This window comes from Agelaius tricolor, unplaced genomic scaffold (assembly GCF_023055355.1).
Source record: "Agelaius tricolor isolate 1412-34295 unplaced genomic scaffold, bAgeTri1.0.p SCAF_8, whole genome shotgun sequence".
In the NCBI taxonomy this organism is placed as follows: domain Eukaryota; kingdom Metazoa; phylum Chordata; class Aves; order Passeriformes; family Icteridae; genus Agelaius; species Agelaius tricolor.
Window position 1 is genome coordinate 21,584,531 of NW_027269268.1, and position 18,225 is coordinate 21,602,755.

The 18,225-nt window shown below is 37.5% G+C and overlaps 1 protein-coding gene across 1 annotated transcript in view; it reads right to left on the bottom strand.

Moving 5' to 3' along the window:
- The window catches only part of DCHS2 (dachsous cadherin-related 2), a 104,788-nt gene that overhangs the window by 47,692 nt on the left and 38,871 nt on the right, over window positions 1-18,225 (bottom strand). Inside the window, exons 2-3 of the mRNA XM_071432719.1 lie at window positions 13,717-13,908; window positions 7,305-7,536 (exon numbers count right to left, since the gene is read on the bottom strand). Coding sequence (XP_071288820.1) covers window positions 7,305-7,536; window positions 13,717-13,908 — 424 coding nt within the window. The remainder of the gene's footprint in view (window positions 1-7,304; window positions 7,537-13,716; window positions 13,909-18,225) is intronic.

Here is an 18,225-nt window from a genome sequence, read left to right on the forward strand (position 1 = left end):
TCTATTATATATTTAATTAACTATTCCCTAAAAAAAAAAAAAAACCACAAACAAACAAGCAACACCACAAAAACCCCTTCTGAAAATTCTACTTTTTCAGTAGAACAGATAACTGAAGAGATATAATTCACTGTTATAGATTTCCTTTGTTTCTGCCCTGGTTTATTTCCTTTCATCTGACCTGATAGTAACTCAGAGTGTGTTTGCTGTCTGACTGTGTACAAAGAGAACACTCTCACACAAGCACGAGTCCATCCAGAAATCTAAGCTTACATCAGTAAGCGGGCAGGAGTTTGTCCTGGTGAATTGCTGTATTTTCAAAGACAAAGGCAGAGACCTTCCCCCGTAATCTGCACAGCTCCAGCCCTTCCATATCTTCTCAACAGGTCACCTTTCCTTGCTTACTTATCAAAGTTTTTCAAAAATGTCTATTTAATCAAGGACCTTTTCAGTCAAGGACCTTTTCAATCAAGCTGCCAGCCTCTAGATCCAACAATAGCCCACTGCACAATCTGGTAACACAACTCAACTGCCATGGTAACCAGGGATGGTTAAAACCTTTCTTTGAAGGTACTGTAGAAAAAAACATCAGGACAGACACAGAATGAAGCCTGCTATAAGCTAAAGAAGGTATATTTACTGTTCTTATATTAAGAGCATTACAAAACATTCCAGATGCTGCCCTTCATTTACATAGACTGATTTTCTGCTGCACACACTTCCCTGCTACATTCATTCTAACACTGTACCACAGCTGTCTGCTCCCTTGGTGTGACCTGACACTTCTTTTCTTTAGGTTAACTGAGAACACAAAGTACAGTAAATATATCCTGTGCTCTGAGACCCATGCAGTCTCTAGCAAAGAAAAGGGTTGATCATCTAAATTTTAGTGAATATCACACTATTCTCCTCCACTAAAATGAGCATAATTTTTTCCTTTTCACCACTTTTTTTTAATCAGCTCACATCATTTGTACAATGCCAAGAAAGTTCACTCTTTGCCTCTTCTGGTGGGTTCTTCTGTTTCTGAGGTTTGACATTGGCTTAACTAGGACATAGGAGGGTGGGCTAGAGTATTTTTGTTAATACTTTGCATTCTTTCATGCACAAATCATCTCACGTACATTCCACTATTGCATGGTTGAGTTTTTGGCACAGACCTTGTAGGAATATTTCTCTTTGTAGATAGTTGATTCTATTGGATTTTATACATAAAAGGAAAAAAAAAAGAGACACATAAGGAGCTAGCAGTATGGATATTTTTTCATGCTGTTCTGCTACACACCTTTCTTTCAGGGCCAAAATCTGCACCCTTACACTTACTACAGCGTGTGCTTCTAGGACAACATACTATTTTCTGCATTCTTTATGACAAATTTCTCATTAGGCAAGATCTCAGTGAAGGTAAATGCCCACAAATAACTCTAATTTTTCCTGTTTGATTTAACTCAAACAAAGTTCTTCAAAGGTGAAAACTTACTGTGCTAAACCAACATCTCAGACATATTCCACTGATTTGCAGCATTCCAAATACACTATCAATATCATATGACAGATCAGAAAGACAGTAATTGAAGAAACTGCAGTTTAAAAAAAGAAGTGGCCTCAAAATGTTCCAAAATAAAGCACTCCTAATTTTAAATCTATTTATGTGAAGTTCTTCATATGTTTAGCAAATGTACTACATGCTGTAGGAAAATGCCAAAAGTAGTTTAAAAATAAAGTATTTTTTTCCCTACAATACCATACGAAAACATCATCAATCATCATAAACATGGGCCTTGTTTGCTTTAGAAAGGGTGCATCCCCATTTTACTTTGATGCCTAATACAATCTGTTATATATTAAACTGTGTATAATACATGGAGTTAAGCAAAGTTTGGGGGTTTTTCCCCCCATAAAAATAAATGTTGGTAATGTTGGTATTTCAACATTACTTTTCAACCTGTATTGCAATAAAAATAAAGCAATTAACATTTCTGAAGATGCAGTTGTTAAGAAACAGTCCTATTTTTAATAAAACTAATTTTTTCAGCATCCTTAACTGGAATGAATCTATTCTGAACCAAATCGAAGTTTATTATAAGTTAGTTTGCCATTAAATTGCATTTACATATGTGCAATTCCATAGTGTAGTAATTAAAGTAGTGCAGCACTAAAATAAACACTGCCACAAGAAATATATACCAGTGAGGCACTATTCTGTACAAACTGTACACAACTCCTCTTCTTGTATCCATTACTAGGCACTGTTAAAGTGACAAGATGCTGGAATTGAATTTGGCTTTTGGATGAGGTACTTCTTACATTCTTAAATTTGCATGATCTTTAGGTGTACTCATCCTTTTATTCTTTGCCAGCAGACTAAGCTCCTAGACTGCTCTAAATCTTTTACAGGACATTTTAGTCACATGATGCCCTTTGCTAGAAAGAAATCAGAGAGCATCTTAAAGTCAAAATTCCCACAAAAGAATGTTCATTTTGAAGGAGCTGTACTCCTGTGCTGAACTTTTTTTTTTATGTCACATTTTTGTTTTTTACATATTCAACTACTAACCAGCTCTTGCAACAAGGCTTGTCTGCTCTCCTCAAAATGTGGTTTTTGGTGTAAATAAGTAACAGAAAGTATTTTAACAGAATGGTGATCCAAGTATCTTCAAGTCAATGGCAAGATTTCCAAGTATCTCAGTGTACTGTGTTTATGTGTGAAGGGTTTGGCCACGTGGGCACTACAGGAGTGGCTTCTGTGGTGCAGAGCACGGTGAGGCAGCTTCCCCCTGCAGTCTATGGAGTTCCACAGGGGAGCAGAGATCCACCCTCAGCCCATGGAAGACCCTTGGCTGGAGCAGATGGATGCCCAAAGAAGTCTGTGACCCCATGGGAAACTCATACTGGTGCAGGTTTGCTGGCAGGACTTGTGACCCCACAGGAAAACCACATTGGATCATTCTGTTCCTGAAGGACTGGACCCTGCTGAAATGACCTATGCTGGAGCAGAAGAAGAGTGTGAGGAGGAAGGAGCAGCAGAGACAACCTGTGATGAACTGCACAGTTCCCATTCCCCATCCTCCTGTGCTGCCGGGGCCAGAGGACATAGAGAAAATTGGGAGTGAAGTTAAGTGCAGGAAAAGGGAGGGATGGGGGGGAATGTCTTTTATGATGTAGTTTTTATTTCTCATTACCCTCCTCTGATTTGATTGGCAATAAATTAAAGTCATTTCCTCAAATTGAGTCTCTTTTGCCAGTGACAGTAATTGCTGAGAGATTTCTCCCTGCACTTTTCTTGACCCACAAGCCTTTTGTCATCATGTTCTTCCCCTGCACAACTGAGGAGGGGAGTAATAGAGTGACTTTGGTGGGCACCTGGCATCCAGCCCAGGGCTATGAGCCATATTGACAGACACATTCTCAATGAAATACACAAAAGGAAGGTCACAGCCTTTTTTCTAGGCATCTAATTTAGGTAGGAATCACAGAAACACGAGCCTAAATATCTTATAGAATTTAAAGAAACAGAAGCTAAATTAAATGCTTATACTGCTGTAACATACAATGAGTGAATGATACTTTCTCTACATGATTTTCATGCTAGTTTTAAATAACAAATACATTCATATGAAGACAAACCATGGCTGCTGCCTTTTGCTTATCATCCACAGAAGTTTTCTCTGCACACAGGGACTAGCTAGGGGATTTGTTTTAAAATATATGAACAGACTATTTACCTGAAGACTGACACTTGAAGTCACACTAGTCCAGAATAATTTTCAAGGATTACAATTTTGTTGGTTTGAAACAACTTCTCTGAACCAGAACAATGATGATGATATCTATCTTTTTACCAATCTCTCCAAAAAGGGTATCACTAAGATCAATGGTAAAATTAATTACATGTCCCTTGGGTGAAGGTAAGTATTAATGCTGTTATTGTAATAGAAGTTTCCTAAATCAGTTGTTAATCCTAAAGTCTTAAAGTCAAGCACTGCACAGGTTTTCTGCCACACTTATGATTGCATCCTGTGACTTACATTTTTAATTACCAGCTCAGCCATTACTATAAATACACTGTCTTTCAGATAGCTTGTTAGGTAACAATGGGAAAATAAACAAACATAGCTCAAGCAGTTTCTTACCCAGAAGAGCTCTTCAACTTGCCCTGTTCTAATCAATTCATGAGTACTGTTCATAGATCATGCACGGATCAGATATCTACAAAAGGCAACATAATGAAGCCAAGATGTTGTTTACACCAACACTAGAAACAAACGATAGCAAGAGTCACGAACCAGCAGAGGAGCTGGTTTACAGTTTCCTATCCATACATTTTTCTAGTTACACAGTTCTTAAAGTGGTTTTTCTTGTGGAAAGTCTACCATCAATCAAATGAAAAAGACTTCAACTTTTTCAAAAACTGAAACATAATAAATGTTATTTATGAGTACAAGAGCATATCACAAACAATAAATGCAGTGTCTAAAAGCTAAAATAGCAAACAAATATAACTAATAAAATCTTGTTTAGAATTGAAAAAGAATTCAGTGGAATGTCAGTGTGGGCAATGAAAGGATGTTCCTTCCCGCTCCCACTGAATTTATCTCTTTATAACATCCACATGTCCCAGTGCTTGGAACAAAAGATGGAGCCCCTTCAAAGAGCCTGGATGTGCCTCAACCTCATCATATCTATGTATCAAAAGCAGTATTGTTATTTTCTATATAGTGAGGAGTTGACCAGCTGGTAGGATATTTTGAACACAGCTCATAGAAAAACTAAGAGCTTTAACAAACAAGAGCCAGAAGCAAGACATAGCAATGAAGAATTTTGGTTTCAATTGTTATTTTACTGTTTTATCCATTTATCTTCCAAAAATTCAAAAGTCAATTTTTAGTGAATATTCTAAGTGCAGCACTCAACAAACATCCCTGAAGAAAATTACAGTGAGAAATTTTCATGGCAAGAAAAAGAGTAAATGCAAAAAAAGAGAAAAATTACATACGTCTTGGACAACAGCATCATCTTGCATATTATGTTAATGGATCATAGTGTAATGTGACACACCATTTGCCACTAATTATTGTAAATCTCATAATACTGAAAATAACTCTGTCCATGTAAAATATTAAAGGCTATAATGAACATAGTAAGTCAAGATTACTAACGCACTGATTTTCATTTCTCCTTTCTAAATTCTCTATCAGCAAGAGAAAAAATTATTTGAAAAAATAAAGCTTATTAGGCAGTCAAATCCACAGAATTCTCCAACATCATCATTGTCCTTCTGTTCAGGTCCTCTAATAATGAGAGGAGTAGATAAAACAGAATATGCCATACATACATAAATTGGAAAAAATGAAGAACACAACAGAAACAGACCGCACAACCATAAAATCAGAAAAACAGAGGCCAAGTTGTAATATCTCATTTGGCTTTCTGGTTTGAGCACCCATCTCCTGGAGAATGCCTATTCCTTCACATACTTGTCTGTTGCCCTCTGTCCACAAAATGCTGCCCAGCTAACTAGATGAAATCCCTCACATAACCTTCAGAGAGGCACAGCTAAACCAGCCCGTAAATCAGAGCATATAAAGACAGCTTTAGCACAATTAACACTGGAAAATGTCTCTGTTGTAACAAGAAGTAAGGAGGAAGAGCTCAAAATCTCTGTGCCCTAACAGTGAGCCACTTGTTTCATCTCTCTCTAAATACTGAACAGGTTTACAAGCTTAAAGATGGCAAAACTTCTGTGTGACATATTGGCAATTTTAATGTTTTGGGTTTTTTGGGGGGCATTTTTTGGGGGGGGGGGGGGGGGGGGCTGGGGCTTTTTTTGTTTAAAATGTTTATTTTAGTTTAAAAATCATTTGCCTCACCAGTGACTGGGCATAAGCCCTATGTTCAATAGGTGTGGAAGAATATAAATGGAAAAATGTATTCAGAAAAAAAAGAGCCCACAGCATTAATATTAATAAGTTAAAATTAGACACAGTCTGACCTTGTGAATTGCCCAGGAGATCTGATTAAGTGCAATCAGATTCCAAGCACTATAATGCTGGGAATAGTGTCTAACCTAAGAGCTTTTCTCATCATGAAATGTCAGCAATAATGACCTCAAGCAACTTCACCCTGAATTTGGTCTGCCTTTGATAAAATACCATGATAGATCCATGAGGTAATAGTAACTTACAAGCTTATAGAGTCTTAATCATTAAGCATGACATTTTTCCTATACAAAGTGCCAAACTGGAAAGAGAGGCCAAAAGGTCACAATCCAAGGAAGAAACCTTTCAAAAGGCTTTCTTTCAGCACAGGGTTGCTGCAAAGCCAGTGCTGCTAATGTGATCCACAGGGGCTCCCTTCAACAAGCCTGATGGGACAGTTTTAAAATGACCAGTTAAATGCCTGTGGAGATCCAGCTCCCTAATTATTGACTGACCTACGTATTTTTGACATCAGTTATGCCCCTGAGAACCTGACTTGACAGGTAGTTAAAAGTCCACAGTTAAATAAATTCTGAAATAGCCAAGACAAGCAGCCTAACTTCCTAAGAAGATTAGTTTCTTCTGTTCATCAGAATGTTTTGGGAATTGTGTAAAAATAGACACCTATTAGAAAGAATAGAACCTTGCAAGATTTTGAATACTTAAGACCTAATATATACACACATGTATCAGAGCCTAAAAAGATCTTAAACACATAAAATAATCTGTGCCATGACCATCTGTTGATCAGGATACATTCACATGCAAGGGCTGGCCCTCAAGAAAAATGGCAATTTCTGTTTAGTCAATCACTTATTGAAAAGCACACTTAGAAAGCTAAACATTGAGTCAAACAGGGAGGCAAATATGCCTTGTAAGACTGACCAGAATGAGGACTTATCCTAGCACAGTACAGAGGAAGATTAGAACAGAAATACAAAAGGAATGAAAGGAGGAACATTGTGAAGGGTGTTTTATTGCTCTTCAAGAGTAAGAATTTTAGAAATGCAGATATTTTTGTAAAAAAGAAAAATTTAATTATTTCTTACAATGATCTATAGATTTAGGGCTGAAAATAGTGGATATGTGGCATGCTGCTTGTTCTTCATTGTGCTGTCATGTACTATATTTTCCATTTTTCTGCTTATTCCAGTGAATGCAAAAGTTTCACATTAAACCTAAATCCTCCATCTACCTCTAGAATTATTTTCCATCAGAATCTAAGTTTCACCCATGTGACATGACTCCAAATGCTAAAAGCATAATCAAGGAGAATATATATCTTGTATAATTATAACCTTTCTGACTCATAGACACATACACTACCTGTAGATGAATCCACTGTGAAAAAAGAAGAAAAGTCTCCTGGGACCAATTCGTATGTGACAATGCCAAATATTCCTGAATCTCTGTCTGTGGCAGCAACATTGATGATTTCTGTTCCTGGGTGTGTGTGACTGCTGATACTTGTCACATAGGTGTCTTGTTCAAAAACAGGCTGATTGTCATTAATATCTTCTATCTCGATGCGAACAAAAGCTTGGGCACTCAGACCACCCTGTTGGATAAATATGAAAAAAAGAACAAAAAACAAGATAATTTTTAAAATAGGATGGTACACAGCTGGCTTCAGTCCATCATTAGGAAATGGAGCATGCTGCAACAATATGGATCAATGAAAATGTCCATTAAAAGCAAATTACAGTATCTGCAATACCCCAAAACACTGCACAGAAGTAAGCTATGTGCTCAGCACAACACCAAGGGCTGATGGAGTGCATAAAGAAATCCAGCTTCTCTACAACAGCGAGGCCTGAACACAAAAAGTCAGTTTTGTTAATGCTAATGAGCAGCACACATCAAAAACTTTGCTAGTCTAATCTCACATGCTTCTGCTGACATCTCCAACACCCCACTTATTCCTTCACAGATAAAAGTCAGGGCTTTATGCTCCAGGAAGACATGCCCCTCAGGTGACTGTGGTGCTCCAGCAAAACAGGAATAACTTCTCTCTATGAGACTTTTAGATGTAAAAGCATGACCATCATAATGGTGAACATGAGGCTTTTTCAACCAGGAACACAAACTAAAAGCAGGACAGCCAAAAGCTGACCTGTCAGGCTGCTGTCTGCAATACCCATGGTCAATTTACTGACAGATGCCCTACAAAAGCCCACTAAAATACCACATGGGACCACATTTAGCCTTGCTCTGGAGTGAAACTGAAGAAGAAAGGAGCAACTACAAGCTGGTTTATCACACCATACTACGGAAAAATACTGATTTGCTATGACAAAGCACTGAATTTTCTGACAATCTGCAAAAAAGACAATTCTCTGGGTACAGAAGTATAGATCCCACAGGCACCTGAGTGAAACTAGTGGCAATTTACTTCTTGGAGGACTCCCTCCATGAGTTTGGAGGGGTTCATTTTTCCAGGACTATTTTGTAGCCATAGGAAGTACAAGCAATTTTAAAAGAAAGCAAGTTCACTGTGGCAGAGATAACAGTGAATTCTGGGGCACTCTGGCATGCTCAGAGGCACAAAGCAGCACAGGCATGTACAGTCTGCATGTGCTTTATGTGTTACATTAAAATACAGATGGAGGAAGAATCCTGAGCTCTTCAAAGCCCACTGAGCATGCTGTGCTTTTAGCAGTCACTTTGAGAAACTGCTGACACAGATCAGATGTTCATGCACACACAAATTATGCTGAGCTAGTGCAAACTTCATTTTGCAGTCACAGTAGCTGTGATACAGAGAAAACCACACCAACCCCAAACCAACTATGTTGCATAGTTCTGCAATCCAATTGTTCACATCAATTATTTTTAAACCTGACCTTCATTAAACTATCCAAGGATTCAGACTGGATATGACTCCTTTAGACTTACCTTGCCATATAACAATGTCCCACAAAACTATTTTTGAGTGTTTGCTTAGTGTGTCCATAGGTTCAGACTTATTTTTAAAAAAAACCAAACATTATCAGCATTTACCTTCACATTTGCATAGTGATTTTTTGCTTTATCCTGTTTTGGTTTTTTTTCTGTGTTGTAAATGTTACCTCTATTGGGTGAAGTGACATTCCCATAAAGACTGAAGTAAGTGGAAAAATAAGATGATCTTATGCATCATGTGTCTGTGTTTCCCCACAAACAAAGAGATCTATCCCACATCCTCCTGGTGTGCTTCTGAAGAAAATAAGGCATGGTATGCTTCCAGGGCTCATGCTGCTGCACAGGCAGCCAGGACTCTTGCCTGCAGACCAGGACTCTAAAGGACAGTAATCAGCCTACAAATTACTGGGACTGCCATGAAACCTCACTCTAATATGTAGAAATGGAGACGGCAGTGAGCCCAATGCCAACACCTCCACTTCAGGGCAAGCCCCTTCCCCAGTACCTTGATTTCCATGATAAGGGATGCACAGGAGCTAAAAAAGGAAAGCAGAGGAAGGGGAGGGAATGTGCTCTGTTCACTGTCAGAAAGCTGTGTGTCCACAGCTTTCAGGTACTTAAGCAGAGAAATCAGAAGTATTTTTAAGGGAAGAGGACTAGGGAAGAAGTGAAGTCAAGAATAAAAAGTATCTAAAAAAGATGTTTGGAACAGCATGAAACCAAACTCACAAGAGCTTGTGTTAAGCTGTTTCTTTCAAGCTTCATTATTGCTAAACAGATATGAAAAATTCCCAAACCCCATTCTTCAGCCAATTTACATTTGTGCTACAGAGTTATGTAAAGACTGAAAAGTCTATTGAAATTGATTAACTCTAAGTATATTGGGAAATTTCTATTCTCTAAGAAAATTGACCAAATTTTATGATGGAGACATAATCTTCTTTTCCTGAAGAAGCAGTGTATACCTTCACATGCCAAATATGACATTTACTTAATAACTTAATGATATTAACTGGTTATGGCCCAATTCTTGCTCTGACATCTGAAAAAAAGCATCATTCCAATTGAGAAGGAACTAAAACTCCTATTTCTAATGATGTAGATATACTTTGTCTGCTCAGAAGCAAGCAGAACATTTATCTTCCAAAACATGAAGGCCGACTTATATAAGATCTATTGCTGACAGAAAATTACACTTGTCAAAACATGTTAACGAGGAGCAGAAAGCCACAGCTGTTCATTTTAAAATCCCTTACCTCAAATGTTCAAGTATTTTTCACTACTGTTGTACTCTCTGGTGCAATAAAGTCACAACTACAATGACCTCTCTGACAGAGTCCTGAGGGTTGTGTCCCTCGGAAGAAAAAGGGGACAAACTACCATCAAGTCCAAATAACAACAATTAATGTTTTCATTACTTCAGAAGGATCAAATGTGTGTAAATAGCTAAAAGCTAGTAGACCTCTTTATCAAGTCTTAAAAAAAAAACGTGCCTTGGGCAGGGGAAACTCTTTGTCTTAATAAGTAGAAATGATGCTATTTTGAGCAGCTGTATTTCTTTATTTTGGTGCTGTAAAATACTTAAAACTCTATCAAGATTTTCATCACAACCTCCAAAGTTTTTGTCCATGCTATCAAATTTTTGTTCCAAACTGGACTGTTAGATACAGAATCTAACAGTCATAATAGCTTTTTTTTTGTAAACCTAAAGGATATGTCATCTTGAAGTAATGCTGTGGACATCTCTCAAAGTGGAGAGATGTCTGCAATTATTTCAAAAGCCTTAAGTTCTTCAGAAGCTTTGCCTGTGAACGTCCAGTGTTTATATCTAGATTTTAAGTGCTCCAATGTAAAAGACAAATAAAATTGGATAGGCCGAGTGGATTACCAAAAAGCAAGGGACAAAGTGTCTCTATGCAGAAAGGCAGTAAGAGAGTCACTAACACCCCTGCTGATGGTGTACTGAACCCTTTGCAGTGATGATGAAGCAGCTGAAAAACTGAAGTCCTACCATAGGAGAGATAAGGATACTTCTTTTCATCTTTGCTTAATCAGTGAGAGTGCTCCCACAAGCTCTCACAGGATGTTTATTTAAAATCAGTTTAACAGAAGCTCTTTCCCACCTGCCTCTCCATGGGCTCTCGTGTGCAATTCAAGTTCACTCCTTACATTTTCTACTCAATGCATTTAAGACATGACTGACAAGTTCTAAAGCTGTGTAATGGAGTAGCCAGGAACAGGTGCAGGAAACCGATAGCTTAGCTGTAAGATAAACTGCACAACACCTGGAAAATACTTTATTTTCCTCCTCACTTCTAATTAACTGTGTTATTTTCTTTCCTTTTCATCTCTCTACCCTTCTTTGTCACAAGTGACCTTTCATCCCTCCTCTCTCTTTTCTGTGCACATTTCTCCCCTGATCACAGCCTCTACTTTGAGCCCCATACCTAACATCTTTAATCCAACGAAATCAGCAACAGAATTTCAGGAAATAAGATAAATATCCTACTACAATTCTGCTTTAAGGGTAGAGAGTTGGTCAACACAAGTTCAGGTGCACTGAAAATTTTGAAAAGCTGATATTGAATTTAGGAGCTTTAGTATTTAGGTCTCAGATGGGCAAACTTCTACAAAGTGCTGATTCCAGTAAAAAGATCAAGCCTTGCCTGTCACAAACAAGGCAATAAAAAATTGAACCTTTCTCCCCATTACTGAACTTCTGAAAACACAAGGTCCATAAATGGAGATAAATGACAGAGCAATTTAAAAACATAATACCTTATAGTTTCAATGCATTGGCTATATTCCTTTAACTTAAGATGTATCAATAGAGCAGTAATTTAACTAAAGAAATTAAGGCATCAAGTTTTTCTTCGTGCAAAGATATTTTCTTTCAGGTTTTCAAAATAATTTTCTGTAGCTGACTGAATATCTTACACACTTTTCTGAATTTCACTGCTATTGTTCAGCTCTCGCATACTGTTTATTAATGATTAATCTTGATATTCCAGACATGTGTATCTGTCCTTTACATTTATACAGCTTCAAAACACATGAATGATAGGAAAAATGAAATTATGAAGTATAGCAGAATGCCTAATTTTCTGCTGTTATACATTTCAATACAGACTGCTTTACTCTTCAAAGTTTTTTTGGATATATGTATTCAAGTATAAATTTTGAAGGCAGAAATCACATACAAGTGAAATTCCAAAATGGTCAGAGAGAACTATCTCTGCTATAGATATTACAGGCACTGTCCTGGAAAAACCCACTCTTATATCCTTATATTAAAATCATGGAATGGTTTGAGTAGGAAGGGACCTTTCAAAGGAAGTCACCTTTCGAAGACACCTTTCAAACCCCCTGCGATGAGCAGGGTCAAGTTATTAGACATTAAAATCAGATTAGTATGGAAACAAATATACCATATATTTACGCAATTTTTTCTGCTCTAAAGAAATCTATGAGGAAGAAAAGGCACACTGCTAAAGGCAATATTAATTAAAGAATATTTCTGTAGCCTCTGAAATGAGCACTAAATTGCGACAGCTAAAGAAAAAACATTGTTTAACTATTACACAAATATCTGAATTCAACAAAACAGATATACTCTCAATGGCTACATTCTCAAAATGAAATAATTAATACAACCATCAACTGCAGCTGTTTAAGTTAATCGACTCATAGGTATAGAAATCATAGTTCACTAAGTTTCTTCAGTGTACAATAAAAAAAATCCTACAGGCATTTTAATGAAAAATATAGCATTTCTAAGACAACTGCATTTTTTAAAAGTTAGATTAGATACATTTAGGACATTATCTTAAATGCAATTTTAATATTCAAAGTAAGAAATAAAAACTGCTTAGCCTGAAATAATTGAATTTCCATGTTTTTCAGGACAAATTGTACTGCAAAATGTGACCTGAATAACATTTCAAAAAGTATCCTTATGTTAATTTTAACATTTGAAGGCAACCAATAACCTTTTTCTTCAGTTTCTTCACAATTCACCATTAAGCTGAAGAAGGTAAAGACATGTACTAATTGGGCCTTACAAAGCAAAAAATGACCTCAGACTGCAAATCACAAAATTAATATTTCATAATGAAAATATAATTAATAGTTTTCTTCCATTATTTTTTGGAGCTTACTAGCAAAATCTTTTGTTACATGGCATCAGGTGGGCAAGGTGTCCATCCCCAGACATCTTAATATGTTCACACCACAGCAAACGTCTCCTCATCTTCCTTGCCAGGATCTGCAATGGACTATTTCAGGCACATACAACTACCCTGCCCTTGCTGTACCATGAATGCTCACTTACAAGCACCAGATCTTGAGAAGTGGGAAAACTTGCAGACATGCAGCTGCAGGAAGGCTGCACCCAGTCACAGCAGCAGCAATGGCACCAGCCACTGAGAAAGGACAAGGAACTTACCCAGGAAAGTCACTGTCACCCACAGTAGCCATGCAATTCTAGCCCATGGTACTGTCCTATTACTGTCACAGTGGTCTTGAAAGCAGGGAGCAGAAGTAACTTGGAGCCCATTGGTTCCAATAGGAGGAGGAAAATTAGCAAGGACTAACATCCTAGAAACATTTTTCCAGACTTCATTTAGGAGTCACTGGGTATTTCCCAGCGAATTGTATTAGTTTGTGTAGAAATTCCCAATTCATTAATAGAATTTTCTGCTCTCTTTAAAGACAAGACATTTTATTCAAATTCATGCAATTTTTAACATAGTTGCTACATTCTCATTTAAAAGTATATCAGACATCCAGATTTGCAAATGCATTCACAAATCTGGCAGTATAGAAAGGTGAAACTTACCCCATCTGTAGCTTTTACTAAGAGATCATAAGTGGTTGGATCTCCTTCTCTGTCAATGTCTTGAGACACAAAGATCTGACCAGTGTGTGGGTCAATCTGGAAAGCTTTGGATTTTTCATAAAAATTAAATCCATCGTAAAGAGAATACTCAATTTCTCCAAACTGGTCAGCATCTGCATCTGTTGCTTTGACCTGCAAGGAGACAACAGAGATAAAAATGAAGCCAGTGAAACTATTACTCATTAAAACAAAGTGTCTGTGATCTTTGAACCCCTTTGTGTTGTGAAAGCAAATGTGTGTACCCAGAATAAATACAAACATGTTCTGCTACCTAAGCTGGCTGCCAGCAGTTCATAAAATATCTCCACTACTGACAGTGTAAATATCAATCCTCTTCATTTCCTAAGACTGGAAAAGCCATTCTCTTAAGCCATACCTAAACTATTTTCCCTTTATGTTTTTACCAGTGGAGGTAGCTCTTACAAAAAATCAGAAAGCTCTTATGTCTCATGTGGATCAGAAAAGTGCTGCAGGACATCCTTACCTAATGTATTCTATAAAAGACTTCCCAGATCTTAATTTAGTTTTCACTGAAAGAGGGCTTGGTGGCACTCATGCTTTTTGACCCACAGGTGGTATTCAATAAACACAGAGGTTTTGTACATTGCTCCTTCAATTTTATTCCCTTAAGATCTTTGATAACAAGCGTTTCATGCTGAGTTTGGCTCTTCTCTGGCACATTCCATTGTGATATTGTTATAAATTATTTTCTACTAAAATGTTTCTAAACTTAAGTGAAAACTATGCACACATTAAGAAAACCAGTATTTTCAGTTCTGTAATTTGCTATTATTGGAGATACATAAATAATTTCTCCTTTGCAATTGGTTTCCTTTTTCACTTTTTCTTTGAAAATGGTAATTTCCATGGGTTTTTCATCAGCCTGTCTGTACAAGCACAATGTAACAGAGGCATTAACAGAGAAGACCTTAAGAGAGCTTTGGAAACGTTAGTATCACACAGCCCACGAGTCAGAATTTGTGGGCGCCCAGAGCGACCTGTGCCAGTCAGTGCCTGCACCTGACACAGGCTGATGAGACCCACAGCCAGGTCAGAGGTGGAGGTCTGCACGTGCCTGCCTGTACAGAAAACCATCTGGCACAATTTTAGGTAGAGTTTCAAAATAAACAGTCCAGGCCAGGGAGTATTCCTGGAAGTAAGTTTGGATTAGGTCACCCTGTTTGGGTGATATAAATTAATTTAGTTGCATGGACACAAGCTGTGCCAGGTCATTTGGCCATAGGACCCAGAACAGCCTTTGGCTGCTGCTCCTACCAGAACAAATGTGGCCATAAAGACCAGTGACTGCCTGCATCACAAGCTCCCTTGTTTACCCACACAGGAATTGTTTTGGCACTGAGATACTTAGCTGGGACTGAATTAAAACCAAATGAACAAAGCATGTGTTGGGAAGCCTGGAAAGCATGGAAGTGGGAAAAGGGAAACCACATAAAAAGTGCCAATTCAAATCAAAAAGTTAAAACTTACTCTAGAGAAGTTACATCAATCAGAATTTAAAAGTGACAGCCCAAAAGATACATGTGTTATTTCAATTATTATTTTTTGCTTGCTTTTCAGACTTTTCCACCTCTTCATGGAAGCTCAAGATTTTTTTGTATTTCAGAAGTATCACTGTGACTGCCCCACATGCTCCATAACATTTTTCCTCCCATAGGAAGGTTTTTCGCACTGCCAAAGGCCATCATACCAGAGTTTACACCAAAAAAGCTCCTTTAGGGGAGCCCTGTGCTCGCAGAGCCCTTCATGCCCTTTTCACACCCTCGCAAGTTTGCATCCCACAGCTGCAGCAGCTGGCCACTCCTGACCCGGGTCCAACTACTCGTTCTGGGCAATTTAAAGGCAAAACTCACAATCACACACAGCTAAACAAAGATCCAGTCCTAAAAATGCTTTACAGCTGTATGCAAATCAAGTCTACAACATGCACGTTTCTCCAGCCTCGTACTTTGTTATTTGTCATAAAAACAAGAACAGAACACACGTCTAGTGAGCTCTTAGTAATCTACCACCCTAATGTTATGAAACAATAATTCACTCAGCCCTTATAAGAAAAGTATTTCAATTTATTTCTTTTGCCTGAAATCCAACAGGGGTGACAGCACTGAAAGGTTCTGTCTGACTGTGCCTACATGCAGTTACATGTGTAAATGCTAACATTTTTTTCTGCAACTGAGCATGAGTGATTAATTGCAGGTGAAATTTGAGGGTATTGTTAGAAGTTTAGCTCATTACATTCGGTGACTTGTTTTCTTTGTTGTAAATTATGCAGTCCTCAGACTTTGAACAGTACATGTAAAGGCATAATGAGTGATGAATTTAAATAAAAATGCTTCAGTTCAAGGCTATGCAAATTTAAAGGTCTAATTGTGATCAACTTAAATTACTATAATCATCTTTCAGGCAGCAGAACTAAGTGGCATCCATTTTTTGAGAAAAAAAAAAAAATCTTTCTCCCAGTTCAAGTACCTCACATCCATTCAACTTCTACCCACTTAGCAGTCCTTTTTTTAATCACTCACCATGGAACCTTTGATCTGAAGAGGGAAGATCTGGAATTAAAAGTGAATGAAAAATTTCCTGTAGCAGACAGATCTGACACAGAATGGCACTACAATTGAGGTCAGGGAAGATATTAACTATGATCATAGAATCATTGAGGCTGAAAAAAGACCCTTAAGATTATCAACTAAATGCAAGCTGATTTAGAAGGAGGAATTCAGTGAAAACATGCTAACAAATTCAAGTTTTTTGACACAATTAAGTGACCACATTGTTAAAGATTTTAGGAATTAAAGCACACAGTGGTCACTGTCCGAAAAACATTGGGTTGTGATAGCCTACTGTGAGTACCAATCCTACAGAGTATTGCAGCAGTTAACGGCCCAAGAGCTGTGAGTTACTGCAGCCCAAACAGGAGGAAATGAAGGCAGCAGAAGGAATTTTCACAGTGGACTGATCAAGAGAGTTGTATGTTAGCAATATCACAAAGGTGATAGAGTCGAATGGATTTATGTGCCTTGAAGAAGTGGGAAGCAAGAGAGTACCAAATATGTAAAACCTCTGACAAGCCTAATACAAGATTGGAATCTTGGAGAAAAATAAAGGGGAAGAAAAGGAACAGTTATGCCCCCAAGGTCTTTCTCCTTTTACTAAATTTGTTTTCAATGCAGTAAGTTTAACATCCAAGTTTATAAGGAGTGCAAACTTGGGAATAAGTTCAGGACAAAGTACTTCCCCAAGAAACATTTTTAAAGCCAACAAGAGTCAGTGTATGGATGGTTCCTGGCTGGACTTCTTCCATCAGTCATGCTTCCTGTAGCCTACACCCTTTGGTCAGCTTGTACAATGTCTAGACTAAAAATCTGTCAGAGAAAAAAACAGTTTGTTCTGTCCTGTTGACACTACCAATAAAGTGGTTAGATTTCAGATATTGTCTCAGGAGGAGACAAGAGGGGGACCTAGAGAAATGTTGTGCAGAACAAGTAAAAAAATCTGACCCACCTGTGTGATGTTCAGACAGATTAGTGCAAGAGGAAAATAAATGGTGTGAAGTGGTAGATACTAAAAGGTGTACGAAGACAAAATTCAAGAGTGTTACAAGTGCAGAAATCATCTTCTATTTGCATGTGGAAAGGGGATGATCTCAAAGAATCCATGATTTTAGGGGCAACTACCCTAACTTCCTCACCCACATGTGCACTTCAACCCTGTAACACATGTCCAGGTTTAAATGGAAAAAAAAATTGCTGGCAGTACATGTAAATAAGAGGGAACAAAACCATTTTAGCGCTATGCTGAGAAAGCAAAGACTTCAGAGCTTACAGAAAGCAAATATTTGGCAGATCTTCAGCTCCTTCCATTCACTTCAGTGGGTTGATGACAACTCAGCAATGGGCAATACCTCCATATTTTACAGTCATTGAACTGTGTAACCAATAAACTAATAGTAAACAAGATTATAGAGAAATAGATCTGCTACTAAATTCTACATTGTTTTAAACACAAAGTAATTTTAAGATAAATCTCCCCTGTTATATTTTTGGTTTTTTTAAATTTCCAGTCATTTTTATCCTCAACAAATTAAAATAAAGTCCCGGTGGTTATGTTTACCTTTCTTTATTTTGCTTCCTAGATATTATTCCCTAACAAAGGAACATATTTTGAAAAGCAGATTAAATATTTTACATTATATGCAAAATGGGGAAAGTGTCTTGTACTCACAAAACCACAACAGAAAAGACAATCCTATTACTTGCAGATCAAAGATTCAGAACCTACAAAAAAATAATTCTTAGGATTTAGAGTATGCAGCCTTAAAGATGACTGATTGGCAACTGATGCTGAATTTCACATATGAGTGGCCAGGATTAATTTTACATCTTTCAGATAAACCAGACTACTGGAAAGACCAGGACATTTAGTCAAGTA